Source organism: Penicillium antarcticum, assembly GCF_028974205.1.
Source record: "Penicillium antarcticum strain IBT 31339 chromosome Unknown utg000009l_segment0_segment0, whole genome shotgun sequence".
In the NCBI taxonomy this organism is placed as follows: Eukaryota; Fungi; Ascomycota; class Eurotiomycetes; order Eurotiales; family Aspergillaceae; genus Penicillium; species Penicillium antarcticum.
The window spans coordinates 5,228,002-5,244,506 of record NW_026695307.1 but is presented as its reverse complement, the minus strand read 5'-3'; the positions used below and the strand labels follow the sequence as shown (position 1 = coordinate 5,244,506).

Genomic DNA, 16,505 nt, shown 5'->3' with positions numbered 1-16,505 from the left:
AGATTGATCAGACAGTTCGAACTTCATCCATGGTGATAGATTCGGCCGGGGCCTTAGAATCCTGAGCAATAGCCGAGCTCGACTTCCACCATCGAGGCAGCCTTATACGCTCCCGACGGGGTGTGACAGTCTGAGGCTCATTCTGCGGACATGGTTCTGAACCTTGCTCTTCGTCGATGTCGATGGTTGGAGGGACACCATCTCGATCATGGCTCCGTTCTTCTCTACGGTCGCTGTCCGACTGTCCTGCGACGTCAGCGTGCTGTGATTGGTCTGTCAGATCTGGTCGCACTGTCGGGGGCTGGTTGGGCGAGAGAACTGACTCGGCATCAGAGAAGCAGGCAGGTAGCTCTTCTTTGCGGAAGTTGGTAGGAGGACCCTGCTCCGATACACTGGTTAGCGACCGGCTTTCCAACAAACTTCAAACGCTCTAATGTATGCAATATCCAACTCGACTTACGATTTCAATGATCCTGCCTTTGTTGCGTGTGAAAGGCGCTTTGACGCATCGGAAGACTTGTCGAAAGCATTCCATGTTGGGTTGATGTGGGTTGTGTGATCCGGCAGATGGATACAAGCTCTCTTTATAAAGCGTTGGATCGAGAGTCGTGGGAGCTTGGAACAATGCAGATTGCAGCTGAAATGTCCTCGAAATGGGACAAAGAATACAACAAGGACAACGCTGTGGTGAAACAAAATGCTATACAAGTGACAATGCGAAACGAGGGACTGTTGTGGACAACAAAGAAAAACAACAAAGAAAAGAAGTTGGATGTGCTCTACAGCATCGAAGCTAGAATGAACAAAGAGAGTTCAAGAAATGAGGCACAGCAAGAGTACATATACTACTGCGGTAAGGTTACCGGCAGTATGCACATCAATGCTATTCCCGGCGTGTCAAGGATAAGCTGATCCACGGTCTCGCCCATGCAGGTTGAACTAGGCGACAGCCGGACCTGTGGCATGGACAGGATGACAGGCTTGGTAGGATTCGCTCGTGAAAATACTCAGTACCCTTTACTGAGACTGTGACACATTCCTGGCAGTCCCCTGGCGGCAGCGGCGGGTCCCCCCTGGGAGATTGCTTCGGGGATTGGCTGTGGAAGCAAAGGCCCAAGTGCCTGTGTGCCTATTCCGGCTACTTGTGAACATTGAACTACTTATCTATCGAACCTTCATACCTCTTTCTGTGCATAAAAGATCTCCTGCCACGATTTGCTGCAAATCATCGACTGCAACAACGGCAGATGGGCATTACAGGCAGCAAGATCATCATGACCTGCAGCCTGTAGAGAATTTAATGCGTCACGAACCCATGCAGATTACAGCAGGCACTTGACCCTCAGTGGAGCCGGTGGAGAGCGAGACTAAAGGGGCAAAAGGGAGAAGCAAAGAAAACCCTCGTGTCGCGCTCCATACTTCATTCCTGTCCCTCTTAGGACAAAATACCCACTTGTATCGGTTTTTAAGCTTCCGTACCATTTCCCCAGCAATATTTCGACAATAGCCAGTTGCCGATCCCAGTTCCCGTTTGCCGGGTCGGATATGTGCATGAATGCGAGGGTCTGTAAAGCTCGGCATCTTTGCCTGCACGATAATCGGCTTTCTTCAAATAGAGAGCACCTTTGAATAGCTTTTTGCCTTGTTTCTTCTTTTTCTTTGTCTCGGATGCTCGGCCGTCAAAGGTACCCAGGTCCGGCAGTGTAATTTTAGATATTTCTTGGATGCATTGCCGACCGTTCATTGTCTTGCAGCCGTGTTGATCTATCATAGATTCGTCACTGACAGGGATGATCTTGGGCTTGTTCTCAGGGTTAGATATGTGGCCAAGCCTAGTGCAGCCGATCCGTATCTGCTGATGGTGATGTACAGTAAACGGTAGTGCTTTAATCTTCGAGCATACATTTTGTATTCATGTCATTTTCCATGATAATACTACGAGACAATTTGAAAGTTACAGTATTCTCTTTTCTCAAAATAGACTACAGTAATAAATACCACATACATAACACATATTCCAACCTGAATCACAATCCCGAAAGGAAGGACGGATTCCTCGCCTCAACTTCCTTTGTTGCTGTATGGAGGCCTGTTCCCTTCGTCACTTAATAGATCAATCATTACAAGAGATCATTACAAGAGATGCCAGCGTAAATTCAATCTTCCGAACCTTGCGGGTGCCTGCGAGGTCTAGAATAGTTCGCGTATTTTTCTTTTGGTCCTCCCTTGCGTCGGAGCAATGCCGAGCGAAAGAACAGCTCACAAAGGTTGTTTTAGGGGGTCCCAGGCACAAAGTTCACGCAGGTACGCATTCCGGCACTATCAATGTGATCGAATACAAGAAAAAAAACTTGCATTTGAGGACTGAAGATGGTTTCGGAAATGAAGGTTGTTGTTTAAGGGTGTTTCATCTGGGCAAACGGTAGCCCTAACTCGGACTGGAACCGCAGGGATGAGCTGTTCGACGCGGGAATCTATTTCCAGTGAAACTAAACAGCAGAGTAGATTTTTAATTTCTGTAGAAACGCCTTATTGAATATTGGAGCCCGCCAACTCCCGTAAACGGATGAATGTATAGCATTAGTGTTCAGTATGCACATACATGGGTGTACACTAGTTCGCGCATCGAAGACGCGCTGGCATCCATACGGTGGAGTCTTTGCAATGCAAGGTGCTTCCAGCTATGTAGTTCCCTACCAAAGAAACCTCGAACCTACATGTACCTAGCTACCTGGATACGGCATTTTATTGGCGCATAGCCAGTGCTAGCGGGTGGTTACCCGTACGTATTTTGAAGCTTGGCTTACATTCTTGCAGACTGTTCAATTGCTTCAGGCGCTACCGAGATTGTTTCTGATCACCTGCCGGAAATTTCCTAGCCCTGCGCTATTGGTTCATTCTTTGGTTGTTGGCTTTTTCGCAGAGACATGCTTCGCCTTCCTAGGTGGATACCCTTGGGCCTATTTGGGCATTGATGCTCTTTTGGTATATGAATAGTGGCACGTCAGTTAGCGAGACGGTTTAGGATGATCCTCGCTCGTGAGGTACCGTTTTCCCTTTCAGTCAATTATTCCATTGGAATGAAGTAAGTCATGAATATCCCCCCTTGACGATTACAGTTGATGAATTTGCTTCATTCCGAAGTGTGTCCATTGCTGTTATCACCACCCAGTCTATATAACCATTTTTGCTTCTAAATCACAGAAACAACAAAATTCATGTCTCGTTATGTACCCATTTATTTGGGGTAGTCCTTAATGTGGTGGCTCTTGAGCTTGACAAACTGCTCGAATCCGAATCTGCTCAGGGTCACGCCACGGCCAGAATTCTTCCAGCCTGTCCAAGCGAGGTCCTGTGAAGATAAATAATTAGCAACTATATTATGAATACTGAAAGGAACTGCACTCACGGGACTAGGGAAGTCAGATCGGTTGACAAACACGGTGCCAGCTTCCACACGCTCAACCAGCTTCTCGGCAGCCGCAACATCCTTACTCCAGACACTGGCGGTGAGACCGAAATCACTGTCGTTCATGAGTTTGACAGCCTCATCATCACCAGAGACCTTCATCACAGGAATTATAGGTCCGAAAGTCTCCTCTTTCATGACGACCATATCATGGTTGGCACCAGTGAGAAGTGTGGGCTTAACGTAATTTCCATTAGGGGGAAGTTTTCAAAAGTCTCGTTGGCAGGAGTCTCGTTCTTCGCGCCCTTCTTGACAGCGTCCTCAATTTGAGCGAGAATAGCCTCCCGAGCCCGCTTAGAGACAACGGGTCCAATCTGGGTCTTGGGATCGGAGGGTTCACCAACACGGTAGTTGCTCAGCACCTTCTTCACCTCCGCAACGAAACCGTCGTAGACTTTCTCATGGACATAGACACGCTCGATGGCGCAGCAGCTCTGTCCACTGTTGAAGATAGCCCCGTCAACAACTTCTTCGGCAGCCCAGGCAAGATCCACGTCCTCTCGCACGTAGGCCGGATCCTTGCCGCCAAGTTCAAGACCAACATTCACAATACGATCTGCCGCTGCCTTCTGCATGGCCAGACCACCGGCCTCTGAGCCGGTGAAGCAGATGTGGTTCACCAAGGGAGAGCGCACCAGAGTCTCAATGAGAGTAAATGATCCACTGTGGAAGAACTGAAGGACGTTCTCGGGAAGACCAGCTTCGGCAAAGGCGGAGGCGAACTGCTCAACAATTGTAGGGGTTTGGGGCGACGGCTTAAGAATAACGGCATTTCCAGCGAGGATGGCGGGAATCAAGCTGTTCACAAGGGTGAGGTACGGGTACTACATAGATATATACATTGATCAGTAGGCTGTCATTAAATCAACACCAACAGTAGTTGGACTCACGTTCCAAGGGAAGATAATCAGCGCAACACCGACAGGCGAGCGCTTGATATACCGTCTAAAGCCCTTTTCCTCCTCTCCGGACACAATGCCTTCCTCGCCAAGCACGGAAGTGCTAATGCGGGTCAAGTATCGGCTGCGCTTGATTGCGGTCGCGACTTCGACACCGGTGTAGGCGATGGGCCGGCCCATCTGCTCAGTGATCTCGCGGGCCAGCTGATCTTGCTTCTTTTCGAGAATATCCAATGCCCTCTCGACAATCTTCTGTCTTTGCTGCAGAGTGGTGGACTGGGAAAACGACCGGAATGCAGCTTGGGCGGTCTCGGGAATCTGCCTCAGATCCTCGGATGAGACCCCAGTGCGGGTAACAACGGGCTCATTAGTGGCCGGCGAGATGGTCGTGATAGTTTCCAAAGACATAATGAGTATTTAATACTTAACAAACTTGTGAAGAGAAGAACTGAAGGAATTGGAGAAGCGAAGGGATGAGGGGCAGTCACGTTATCTCTATCTTATCGATGAAGTCATAGCAACTCTACTCTACTCTATACATCTCTCACCAGTCGAGCTCCAGCCCAGGCATATAGGTAGTTGTGCTGGTACCAATTGACACTGCATAATGTTAGTTGCTGTGTTTGAATGGTAATTAAATCGATACTCACAAGCTGGTCCGACCAGCGATGCGGGGCAAAGTAGCCCAAGAGCCTCCAAGCATAACATTGTGCTTTCCATCGAAAAAGTCCGCTGTTAAGCAATATTAGTACAGCATTGGCTAAAATAGTTGGAAAAATACTCACATGTATATCCAGGGTAGATTTCCATTGATTTGAATCCCTCGTGTGGCGTCAATGGTGTGCTGGTCCACTCCCAGACACCTCCCATGCCACCTTGACCAGCTAGCTTGTCACCATTGGGGGTGACCGGAACAGGATGCCAGTTCTTGAAGCCAACGTTGCAGCCCTTAAGATCACGGAAGAGTCCCTGACTAGCAGAGTGTGGTTTCATATCGTGGGAATAAGACCCATTGGTCCCATTGCTGTAGTTGCCGTTAGACTCTGATATCAGAAGATGGAGGGCTAAACATACCTGTAGCCGTTTGAAGTTTGATGACCTTGGGTCTGCTCAGCGTACTGATAGATACTCTTGACCTCTTCAAAGGTGGGGATCCTGCAGTTCATCCACTTTGCGTAGCTCGCTAGTTCGTCATAAGAAGCACTGAACGGCCAGTCCTGTGCATACTTCAAAGCGACAGGTCCAAATACTGTTCGGACGGCAATCCTGTCAGTGGAAAATCCCGTTGAGTGGTAACTTGATCCAGCTTGAGTGATTGAATGACCAATCCCTCTCGAGATCGGATTGTCTTGCCCTGGGATCAGCACCCAAGATGCGGGGAGTGTTTGGATATCATGAGCTTGCATATATTCAGCATATTCACCGTTGGTGATGGGTCGTGCTTGGGCTTCAAAGGCATGCACATTGGCCGTTCTCTGGGGCTTCTCATTGTCCCAACCGAAAGAACTCTTTGGCATGACCTCTTCATCACAGTCATCCAAGCCAATCTTCAGTGTCTGTGCCGGGATACTGAACCATGTATTTGGCCTTTCATGTTTCTTGGCCTCTAGGCTGATTTCCTCGAAGTTTGGGCGTGCGACCCCCGTAGGTGGCAAGGTCTTGTCACTCTGGAGTAACATATAGAGGAAGGTCTCAAGGTGCATGGCTTCATGTTCAAAGCCAATCCAAAGAGCCTCTCCAAGAGTTCGGTCTTGTGATGTAGATCCTTCCTGTAGAATTGATCGCGCACGGGTTCGAACTTTCTCTGAATAGTCCAAAATTTGGTTCAATTGAGGCCACTCATCGGGGATTTCACTGTGGTTATGGCATTGTTCCGGGTCTTCGACGTCTGGATCAATGCCACGCTCGAAGATTTGCTGGTAATATCTAGGCTCAGTAGGATCCTCGTGTAGAGCGCGAGTCAAATGGATATCTACGGATAAAGAAATTAGCAACGAACACGATTTGATGTCTAGACAACATACCGAAAAATGTTGGGATGTGGCCGAGATAAAATATAAGCGCATTGCGGAGCTTGATTGGCTTCGACAAAAGCTCTTCACGGGGAATCATAGTTTTGGTTGCAAGATCCCACGCAGTCCATAGTGACTGGAAATTTTCGATGTTTGGGATTGGCTGAGGCGCGTATTGCGAAGGGTCTGTGGATGTGTCAAGCGCTGCAGGTGATAGTAAATGGACATCTAAACCAATTTTAGTGCAAAAAGACAAGGAAAACGAAGGAAGGCTCAGATCTCACGATAATCATCAGTGGAATTCCCAAACTCCACTTGAGAGATAAGGTCTGCCTTTCGCCACAATGCATCGCGTTCATCGCGGCCGTATTTCCATGCCTCCTCAAAGACAAGCTTTTCACCTCTAGGGATCTTGATGCCATTGATGACCACATCGACCTTGGGAGCATAGCAAGCTTGATGCCGTCCTTCGTGGCTATCATACCCAGTCAAGATCTCCCATTCACCATGCTTAAAGGCTTCAAAGCCAAGAACCGCGTTGGCATGCACCAGACCATTTTCATAGAACTGGTGGGTGATGCCTTCGCTATCATTGTATGCCCTGAACACTTTCTCTGGGTTCTTGCAGGCATCCAATCCGATCAGCATGAAATCAGACGGATCCAGCAATTTGGAGAATCCGCCCAAGAACTCAGCGGCACTTGAACGACCAAAATTGCCCATTGAAGATCCCATTGACATGACAACCGTCGGCCGCTGTCGGTTCTCTGGGCTCTGCAACCACCCAACGGCGTCATCATAGGTTCCATGGAGACCGTGGAATCCCACATGCACGAAGCTCTCGGGCGAGATCTCGGAGAATGTCCGCTGCAATTCCACTAGGGAAAGGTCCAGCGCGTAATAATCTACTTTCTTTTCTGTTCGCTCACACTCACGGAGCAGAATCTCGATCTTGCGCAGATTTCTATACGATGTTAGATGCGATTGTTGTACTGGGTGTATGGGTAACTGACCCACTACCAAGCTCCACCAACTGTGCATTCTCCGGAATGCGCTCGACTATCCGCTTCGCGTGGTTCGTCAAGACCTCAATTTCCGTGTTGGTAAGGTAATATTCCTCCAGGTATGTAATCTTCTCAAAGAGCTTCAGTCCTTTGGCATCGTATAGCAGGAGGGTAGGGAATGTGCGTGGTGTATCTGCAGGTGGGTCCAAATTCTTGTAGATATCATCAACGAGGGAGAATTCCATGTCATTCTGGTGAATGTCCACGATCTCGACCGTGTCAGTATTTCTCAAAGCTGTAGGAGACATGATTGAGTAATCTATAGAGGTCAGATGAGAACTACGAGCACACAGAATATGAGGAAGGTAAGAAAGAAGATTCACAGTGACGTCTAAAATGACACTCTTACCTAGAAAGAGCTAATGCCTCTATGACAAATTATTAGACAAGACCCGTGGAGCTCTGAAGGAAAATTCAAGCTTGGAAAAGAAAAAAAGCCAGGAAAAGCCCCTCATGTTACATTGCATGGGCTTTATAAAGACCCGAGCAGCTCTACAACCCGGTTTTGTCTTAGTGAACATGTTTGCATCACGACCCCCGCAAGTCTAGATTCATGGGCGGATCGTGTAAGCGGCTCAGGGCGGAACAGATCCAAGTATCAGATTGGATTAGTGAGCCTTTGACTCACCCGAATTATGCCGTCTGACGTCGAAACTCTCCATTGTTGTTTGCATCGCCAGTCGAGTCGCTGAAGATGTGGAGAGGCTCGCGGCTTGGTGAGGTCATAGCGCTGTTTGTCTGGTTTGTATGTTTGCTCTGTTTGCATGTATGTCTGGTTTGGCCGGTTTGCATTCGGCGGTGAGTATGGGCAGTTTACCTTCCAACATTTACTAACTTCTATCCAGTTTCACAGTTTGCGTAGAGTCATAGATCAAAGAGTCGCCGTCGTTGGGCACTTCTTGCATAAATCTGTAGCTCTCTTTCTGAGGATGAATTGATAGTACAAAAAATAAAGTTAGCCTTTGTGACGTGAGGGCTAACTCCAATCTCCGAGACACTATCCAAGAAAAACAAATACTACGCCTTTTTATCAATCTATCATTTTGGGAGGAGTTGTCTTTTTTAACGAAGATACGGTCCGATCTGTAACGCCATTTGTAGAAGACAAAGACCAGCGTGAGATCAATTATTACAATGGAACACATCATTGCTTTCACAGCTCCTTCCTCCCCTGCCTCAAATAGCATAAAAGGCCGCTCATGGCCTTCAAGCAGAGTAAATCTTAGAACAATTTCAAACTAATCATCAAATATGACCCATCATAGTAAGTTTTACCTGCCTACCCTCATCACAATGCTTGGCATCATCCGTCGTTGTCTCTCTAGGCAGCAGACAGAGCCTGAGCCGAGAAATGCTGAACTGGAAGAGCCTCAATCAAAGGAATACAACGCACTTCGCCAAGTCAGTCGAGAGCATATTCATATAAAAACAGCCGTATCTGGGCGCAGATGAGAAAATCTCCCAGCTGACCGAGCTGCTCGTAGAATACAAAGTCGGGCTCACACAGGCTACCTCCAAGATATGGATACTGACTATGTTTCTTCACAGGTAGACGAAACTTCATATATTTGCAATCATGTCATAGATATAGATGTCCTTTTTCTGCTACTCTATGAGCCCGATGATGAACGTCAACCGGGCCACTGGGTCGTCGAAGAAACATCTTGTAACGAAGCTTTCTCTAGTGATGTGGCTACATCCAGTGGCCAGGCCGCTACTACCTATGATGTGACTACCCCAAGTGGTGCGACCAGCTCCAGTGACCTGGATGCTAACCAGGTTTTCCAACAAACGCTCGAGCCTTGGTCTATCGAACGTCGTTGCCTGGATGCCCATGCCCTTTATTTGCTGTATAATGAACCATTCTCTCTACACCAAGATACTGTAGATACACTGCTTAAGGAACCATCGTTTACTGGTCGTGCCCCGGATACTAAAGGCGCTTCGAGGCTTCTGTCTACCCGTGATTATAACCAGCCTTTCAATCCAGCCTCCCCCCAGCCAGAAGAAGCATGGATTGAAGATCTATGGCAATGTTCAACTACAGACGCGTTGCTTGCAGAAGCGGAGCGAATTTGGCTGGATGGTGACTCTCAGTGGGCACACGAGATTGCCGATGAGATTTCCGAGGATCCATCTTTGTCCCGTAAAGACTTTGTGCGATTCTTCACTTCCACATGAAGGAGCACCTGTCTAGCAAACGATTTCATAGCCTATTCGAGACTCACACTGATGGCAATTTTGGCGGGCTTAGAAAAGAGCTCTACCTCGGTGTGCTTTGGTTTATCGAAGCAAAAAACCTCATGGCCGCGGAAAGATTCGAGGATGCTAACTGGTGCCTCAAAGAAACAATAATGAGTACACCACGGTACAGCATAAAGGCTAGCGGATTGCAGATCTTGTGCCATCCAGTTCATGAATTTACAAGTTCATTCTTCATTTTCGGTAGCATCAAAGCATGGCTTGCCTTTATTGTGATATATACTCAAAAGGTCTGAGGAGGTGCATTACTCTCTTGGTTATTTGTTTTTCCTTTTGTCAAATTTAACTTAGATTTCTTAATTCAATAGATCCTCAGTACACGGTGACTAGTAAGTCTCCCAAGGAGGTATATAATGGAGCAAAGCAACTGATTTTGCTATTCTAGGCATGTTACCATCGAAATCCATGTGATGCCTCACCGCACATGAGATTACACATATTTCGGGGCTTACCCCTAGATTTATGGTAGACTCTGCAGAGTACGTGCTACGGTAATGATGTGCACGCCACATCGTAATTTAGCGGGCGATGCTGTTGAATAGGAAGAACATGGGTGCTCAACTCTTGATCAAGCTCTTCTTTCAGGATATTGGGAAAGCAGATATCAACACAGACAAAATTGCTTCCCATTTTGGTTGAATGAAGGGCTAGGTACCTACCTATTTAGTATTGCGTTGATTATGTAAATTTGAGATTTCAACCAGATATTCTGAGAGGACGCCTTGCAGAGGCTTTTGAGGGCCTGGGATCGTATAATTGCTAGTATTGATGTACGAGCTTCCAGAAACTACCAATGAAGCCTAAAATATAATGTTTTAGAACAGGTCACATTGCAAGAAAATCTGTATCTTCTTCTTCGTCGCCTTATCGATGGCTTATTTGTGTTGGGATATACAGGTTGTTCATGGAAACAAAGGCGAACCAACAATGATTAAGAGAATGTATCTATCTAATCAGCTCCATTGGCCTACTTATTCAAATACTATGTTCTATCCTTGTGGTAGCTAGTATCTAACAATAAGCCTGAGAGTCAACAAAGAAGGACAAACACCATCATTATTAAAACTATCGTTTCGAAACACGGCCATTCATTGTACCAGGGACCCTTTCTGTTCATTCACGTCCTGTGGGCTCTAGAAGTCTGGCAAATAAATAGAGACCACCTTGCTTTATCGGCCAGCAGTCATTCCTGACTGATATTTTTCACCTCGTGCATTTCCCGTCACTTCGACAATCACAAATTTTCAGCAATCACACCCCTAACTCATCGCCATAGCAAAAACATGGCGCCTCCTATCCCGTATTCAACTCCAGGCAACCCAGCCGATGCCCAAGGAGACAACCTAGTCTCTTACCTGGTACGCATGTACGAAGTACTCAACAACCCAATCTTCCGACACGTCTCCGCTCTCTCGGTACATGAGGATCTCCATTTCAAGCCACGGATCAGCAAGGCAACCGATGAGAAGAAAAGATGTTTCGACTACATCCTAAATACCGAGTATCCATCCCTACCTCCCAATCTCGCCACACGACTCCGAGATTTAGGAATCAAATTCCTCCTCCGCACAGCACAAGTATGCATTCGAGAACACAACCCCGACGAAGCCGAGAAGCATACAAAAGACGCAATTAATATCGCAAAGTCCATTCCAGATGAAATTCTCACCTCCAGATGCCAATTCTGGCTTGGTCGCGTCGAGTTCCTCCGCGACAACTTCGATAAGGCTCATACACACTTCACCGCGGCACAGAACTCCGTCATGGATGATTATTGCATTGAAGGTGAGGAGGTACGCTTGTACATGGATATCACACGCCATGGGATAAGTGAGGAAAGTCGTGCTCGCAGATTAGAGGATTACAAACGCGCTTGTGAGGCTGGTGTCCGATACGAGCCTTCAAATAATGACTCGATCTCCCTTTATTCCCGCAAGCGTAAGCGGCCCATCAAGACTTGGAAGGGTATCCTTCAGAATCCAGAGCGAGGTATCGAGCTTCCTGTCATTCTCAGTGAGCCACTTTGTGGTAAAATCTCGCCTATCTACGATGGACTACGACCACAGGCTCCAAAGTCGACAGTTGATTCCTTGAAGGCCACGCAGGGGTTTGATTCTGCTTCTGATCTTTCCCCTGCCCGTCCCAACACAGTCTCGAAAAGCTCTAACCCAATCCCATCCATCGAGTTCGTCGTCAATGACGACAAGATCCACGAGCCCTACCGATTCGGTATCCCAGTTGAGGCTTCTCAGATAAAGAAATTTACATTTGGCTGCGTCCATATCGGCGTTTCAAAACGCTCCCGTCCAACGAATATTTTTCCACGTCAACCTGGTGAGTTTGTGATGTCCAACCGTGACTGGGAGTCCATTGAGAAGCGGGCTCGCACGGAAATTGTAACTATGGATTATTTGAGACGTGAGATGGAGGGATTGGCTATGGTTGCTGAAGACATCTGAGTTTTATGCGATTTGGAAAATTATGTCATGTTTGGTGGTGTGGAGAATACATATTCGGAACCAGGACACATAGGATATTTGGGTTGAGCGATTAGTTTCCTGTTTTGAGATATTTGAAAGATAATTCATTGGCGAATTACCTCTACTAATCATTTCCACGCTATAAATTTAGTTTTAATACCTTCCTTGACACAGGAGACTGATGTTTGGAGTGCATTAATTCCACCAATATTCTTTTTGATCATAATGTCAAAGATGCCAAATCTTTCTATCAACTGGTTTCCTGGTCTAGCGGTTATGATTTTCCGTTAACAATTGCTTCAAGCAGGTGTTCCGGAAAGGTTCTGGGTTCGATTCCCAGGGAAACCATTTTTTGCATCTCGGCCATAGGTGGGGTGGGAGGAACTTATACTATCAGGTATTGGTGGTATACATTCTCAATTTTGTCAACTTATCCACCAATTTCATTGTATAGAGAGGTGTACACAAACTCCGAGCTAAAGGTACAGATATATAGAACGTGTCTACCATGCGTATTTTCCTGCTGACTCACGTGATTAATTAATAAGCAGAATTGCAAAAGTACTCAGTTAAAAGTACTAGAGCTCCTTTAGAGATCGTAGGAGGATATATGGCTGATTATTTTATGCAGCAGTGCTATACTTATACACACTGCTCGTTCACGAAAGGAGAGTCAGTTTGCAAACAGCGTTATACAAGGGACACTGACAGTCTAGACAACTTATGTTTTACCTGGGCAAATGAATCTGATAATGGATCCAGTTATAGAAGCAACAGAAAAAGACAAGCAAATAGTAAGCAATTAGAGGAGGCCTAGAACCTCAGACATGCATGCCCCGACACATACTCTGTGCATGTAGCAGCGGAAAATACCCCCAGAGTGACCTAGCGGCCCCCGGATCTAAACTAAGACCCGACCCAGTCTCGCAAGAACTTAAACAATCACATTATCTTCATCCAGTAGGAGAATAAAACTCAAAATAAATAACCCAGAAATAATATTCAATATTTTATAGCACTTCAGCGCCCATGGTATATGCAACAAAAACAAACATGACCACAAAGAGTTAATCCTGAAAAATAATTAAGTTTTACACATATAACATCGCTCGTAGCGAACCAAAGATTTAAGAAAGGAAATGAGGGGCGTTGAGGACCAGGCCCATGAGACAACCACCAATGGTGCCAGCAATAGGGATAGTCATGATCCAAGCAAGCAACAAGAGACCAACACGCTGCCAGTTAACAGCCTTGAGGGAGCCATTGCAGAGACCAACACCGACGGTAGCACCGGTGATACACATGGAGGTTGAGACGGGTAGGGAGTACTGCGAGAAGACGAGGACGGTGATGGCGGCGCCCATTTCCATGGAGGAACCGCGGGATGGGGAGTGGTAGGTGATCTTGTTACCCATGACTATAGATTGTGAGTTAGTAAATGAGAGGAAGACTGGGGGTGATTTGAAGCAAAATCTTACCCTTCATGATGTTGTAACCGTATGTGCAGAGACCGATAGAAATGCAAATGGCCAAAACAGCAAGCTGCCAGATAGGAACGGGGTTCTTGGACTTGGACGGGTCACCAGTCGACCAGGCGGAGTAGATGGCAGCCCAGGGACCGACAGAGTTACCGATATCGTTGGCACCGTGAGCGAAAGAGGCTGTGCAGGCAGTGATGATCTGGATGAAAGAGTAGGTGTGCTCGACCTCGTTGGGGTACTTCTCGGCGTGGGCGTAGACGCGCTTCATGCGCTCTCCCTCGGGGGTACCCTGAATACCGCTCTGGGCACTGTGAATGTCGTAGTGGAAACCATAAAGGAGGCCGACGGTGAGAATAGCTGGGATACGCTTGGCCATGATCATCAAATTCTTGAGCTCGTAGATCTCACCGGAGCCCATGGGGTCGTCACGGAGGAGGCGCATACCCCAGCCGAGAGGGCCGCGGCTGTTGAGGAGCTTGGCGTTGTGACGGGCATCAGATGCGGCCATGAGTTCCTTGTAGGAGAGCTGGTTGGACTCGAGCTTGTCGATGGAGCGCTCCTCGGTGGAGGCAGCGACGGAGGTAACACCGACCTGGGCTTCCTTTTCGTGGATGTGGAGGTGAGTGTCTTCCTCCTCGTCATCCTGGATAACGGCGTAGTTGGGGACCTTGGCAACCTCAGAGTCGGTGGGGACGGGGCGGCTGAAGAGAAGAGGACCCTGGATAACGTGATACCACTTGACAGAGGCATCCTTCTTGATGATGCGAGCGTGCAACCAGGGGACGAAGAAGATGGCGGAGAGGATGCAGACACCGGCACCAGTGCCGACAGTGACGGCGGCAATGTACCAGGGGGCCTTTTTGCTCAAGCCAAGGTTAGGAGAACCCTTGTAAACGATGGAAAGGGTACAGATGGTGGCGGCAACGAGGAAGAAGAAAGGAGCAGTCCAGACGGCATAGGGAATAGGGTTGCGGCGCATGTGGACGATCAGCTTGATAAGCATGAAGAAACAAGCACCGAATCCACCAGAGATGACCGGAGCCATGCCAAGACCAGCAAAGATGGCGCCGAGACCTTTTCCGTTGTTCCAACCCCACTGAACCTGGGAAGCACCGACAGTAGCAACACCGACACCAGCAACGGCAGAGATGAGAGAGTAGGTTGAGGAGACGTGAGCAGAGTGACGGGTACACCACATCACCCACGAGGAAGCGGCAGCGAGAGCACAGGTGAAGGCGAGCATCTGGACACCAGCATTGTTCTGGAATGCGGAGGTAGGAATGATGCCGTTCTTGATGGTCTCAGCAGTACGGGCACCGACAGTGACGGCTCCAAGGAACTCGAAGATTGTACCAAGGACCATGGCCTGGCGGTAGGAGATGGACCGCGAGGAGACACTGGTAGCCCAAGAGTTGGCGACATCGTCTATTGAAAAGGAATGTTAGTATAAATTCCAAGTTGGATATAGGAGAAGGAAGTAACTGACTTGCTCCGTTGTTGTATGCATCAAGCATAGCAAACAAGGTGCCAATGGCGAAGATGTAGTCGTACTGGTGGAGATACATCTTGATGGCTTGATGGCTTGGAGATCAAGTCAAGGCTCTGTAGGGCTGTCGGTTGCACAGAAAAGAAAGCAAAGACCACGGCTGACAGGGCTTTTATGTACGGCAGATTTGTAGATATGGCATTCCACGCGCGGTACGCCCCGTAGGTAGGCATACTTGACATGGTCCTCGCAGTCCCATTGCCCCTTTAGGAAACTTTGACCACACGTGCTGACCGGACTCGCAATGGGAGGACAACAAGGCTCGCATGTCTCTTGGCAGAAAGCCAGAGCCAGCCGGAGTGATCTAGGTTGGGGTTGTTCGCCCTGGGGTGGCTTAGAAGGGGGTTTCTGGTACAAGCGACCATTCAATGAGAAGACAGTGCCAAGAAAAGAAGCTCGGCTCAGCAAGCTTAGGTCTCATGAAGCAATTTGGACAAGATCTTGGCAGGGCCGGAGCGGACGAGATCTTTCCATACTTCAAAGTGATGTTATTGGCTGGAGGTTGTCTTGGCACATGTGGGGGCGCTCCTCCCCCAACTAATCAGAGCTCGGGCAGTCCACACGTGGGTTGAATGTAAGGCTCCCCGTTCCCCGAACTGATCACTTCCTCATCTCTCTTTTGTCTGTCTCCTGATGTTCTAGAAGAATTCGCTGATGTTACACGCGACGGCTTGGCAAACGGGCACTCCGAGCACGTGTCACTATTCCCCTTCTACCACGACAGCCTGGAACTGGAAATGAGATCCGGAGCTCGGAGAACACCTCCAGATGTGCAGTCTAGGTCGTACCGGAATGGACAACACGAGAACACGCACTGTCACACAGCTCAATCCAGATTAAACCTGGGTACACACGTTAGAATTCTACGGCAACATCCACTGCATTCTCACTGCATTTCTCGCATGATTTCGGCCCCACTCAGCTCAAGGCGTTCGCATAGGCGCATTCTTGAATCCTCCGATCTGGCCTGGTTCGCATGACCTCGGGTGAATTGGCCACTGTCCGAAACAGCTACAGGGTCTTTTAGCCCGAATCCACCCATCCGCACTTCGTGTTTTCTGAAATCATTCTTACTGCCCATGATAGGCCGGGGAATTCCTTCAATGCGCTAGCTGATTATGATCTTTTGCCACGCCCGGGCGGAGAGTGGGAATCTATTTCGGGCGTACAAGCGATGCGCTAGAGGCGAATGTAATAAAAAATTCATCAAGCCAGATGGACAAGCTAGCGGCGAAAGATTCCATTCATTGATTGAGAACGTGGCAAACAGTTCATTGCTACCTGTGGGTTTG

The 16,505-nt window shown here is 48.0% G+C and overlaps 7 protein-coding genes across 7 annotated transcripts; 3 read left to right on the top strand and 4 right to left on the bottom strand.

The window, feature by feature from the left end:
• Window positions 1-7: 7 nt before the first annotated feature.
• N7508_010328 (uncharacterized protein) lies at window positions 8-535 on the bottom strand (the record flags this gene model as incomplete). Its single annotated transcript, XM_058468388.1, has 2 exons — window positions 8-379; window positions 461-535. The coding sequence occupies 2 exons, from the start codon at window positions 533-535 to the stop codon at window positions 8-10; spliced, it is 447 nt and encodes a 148-aa protein (XP_058316234.1).
• An 89-nt stretch (window positions 536-624) lies between these two features.
• Window positions 625-912, top strand: N7508_010327 (uncharacterized protein; the record flags this gene model as incomplete). The annotated part of the gene is made up of 1 exon (XM_058468387.1): window positions 625-912. The coding sequence occupies one exon, from the start codon at window positions 625-627 to the stop codon at window positions 910-912; it is 288 nt and encodes a 95-aa protein (XP_058316233.1).
• A 2,326-nt stretch (window positions 913-3,238) lies between these two features.
• N7508_010326 (aldehyde dehydrogenase family protein) lies at window positions 3,239-4,776 on the bottom strand (the record flags this gene model as incomplete). The annotated part of the gene is made up of 4 exons (XM_058468386.1): window positions 3,239-3,352; window positions 3,410-3,565; window positions 3,631-4,293; window positions 4,360-4,776. 4 exons carry the CDS (start codon window positions 4,774-4,776, stop codon window positions 3,239-3,241), a joined length of 1,350 nt encoding a protein of 449 aa, XP_058316232.1.
• Window positions 4,777-4,901: 125 nt separating this feature from the next.
• Window positions 4,902-7,692, bottom strand: N7508_010325 (DUF323 domain protein; the record flags this gene model as incomplete). The annotated part of the gene is made up of 7 exons (XM_058468385.1): window positions 4,902-4,968; window positions 5,019-5,100; window positions 5,154-5,392; window positions 5,443-6,340; window positions 6,393-6,608; window positions 6,665-7,344; window positions 7,394-7,692. 7 exons carry the CDS (start codon window positions 7,690-7,692, stop codon window positions 4,902-4,904), a joined length of 2,481 nt encoding a protein of 826 aa, XP_058316231.1.
• Window positions 7,693-8,737: 1,045 nt separating this feature from the next.
• Window positions 8,738-9,625, top strand: N7508_010324 (uncharacterized protein; the record flags this gene model as incomplete). Its single annotated transcript, XM_058468384.1, has 2 exons — window positions 8,738-8,845; window positions 8,993-9,625. 2 exons carry the CDS (start codon window positions 8,738-8,740, stop codon window positions 9,623-9,625), a joined length of 741 nt encoding a protein of 246 aa, XP_058316230.1.
• Window positions 9,626-10,989: 1,364 nt separating this feature from the next.
• Window positions 10,990-12,165, top strand: N7508_010323 (tetratricopeptide repeat protein; the record flags this gene model as incomplete). The annotated part of the gene is made up of 1 exon (XM_058468383.1): window positions 10,990-12,165. The coding sequence occupies one exon, from the start codon at window positions 10,990-10,992 to the stop codon at window positions 12,163-12,165; it is 1,176 nt and encodes a 391-aa protein (XP_058316229.1).
• Window positions 12,166-13,313: 1,148 nt separating this feature from the next.
• N7508_010322 (inorganic phosphate transporter) lies at window positions 13,314-15,232 on the bottom strand (the record flags this gene model as incomplete). Its single annotated transcript, XM_058468382.1, has 3 exons — window positions 13,314-13,603; window positions 13,665-15,092; window positions 15,154-15,232. 3 exons carry the CDS (start codon window positions 15,230-15,232, stop codon window positions 13,314-13,316), a joined length of 1,797 nt encoding a protein of 598 aa, XP_058316228.1.
• Window positions 15,233-16,505: the final 1,273 nt, after the last annotated feature.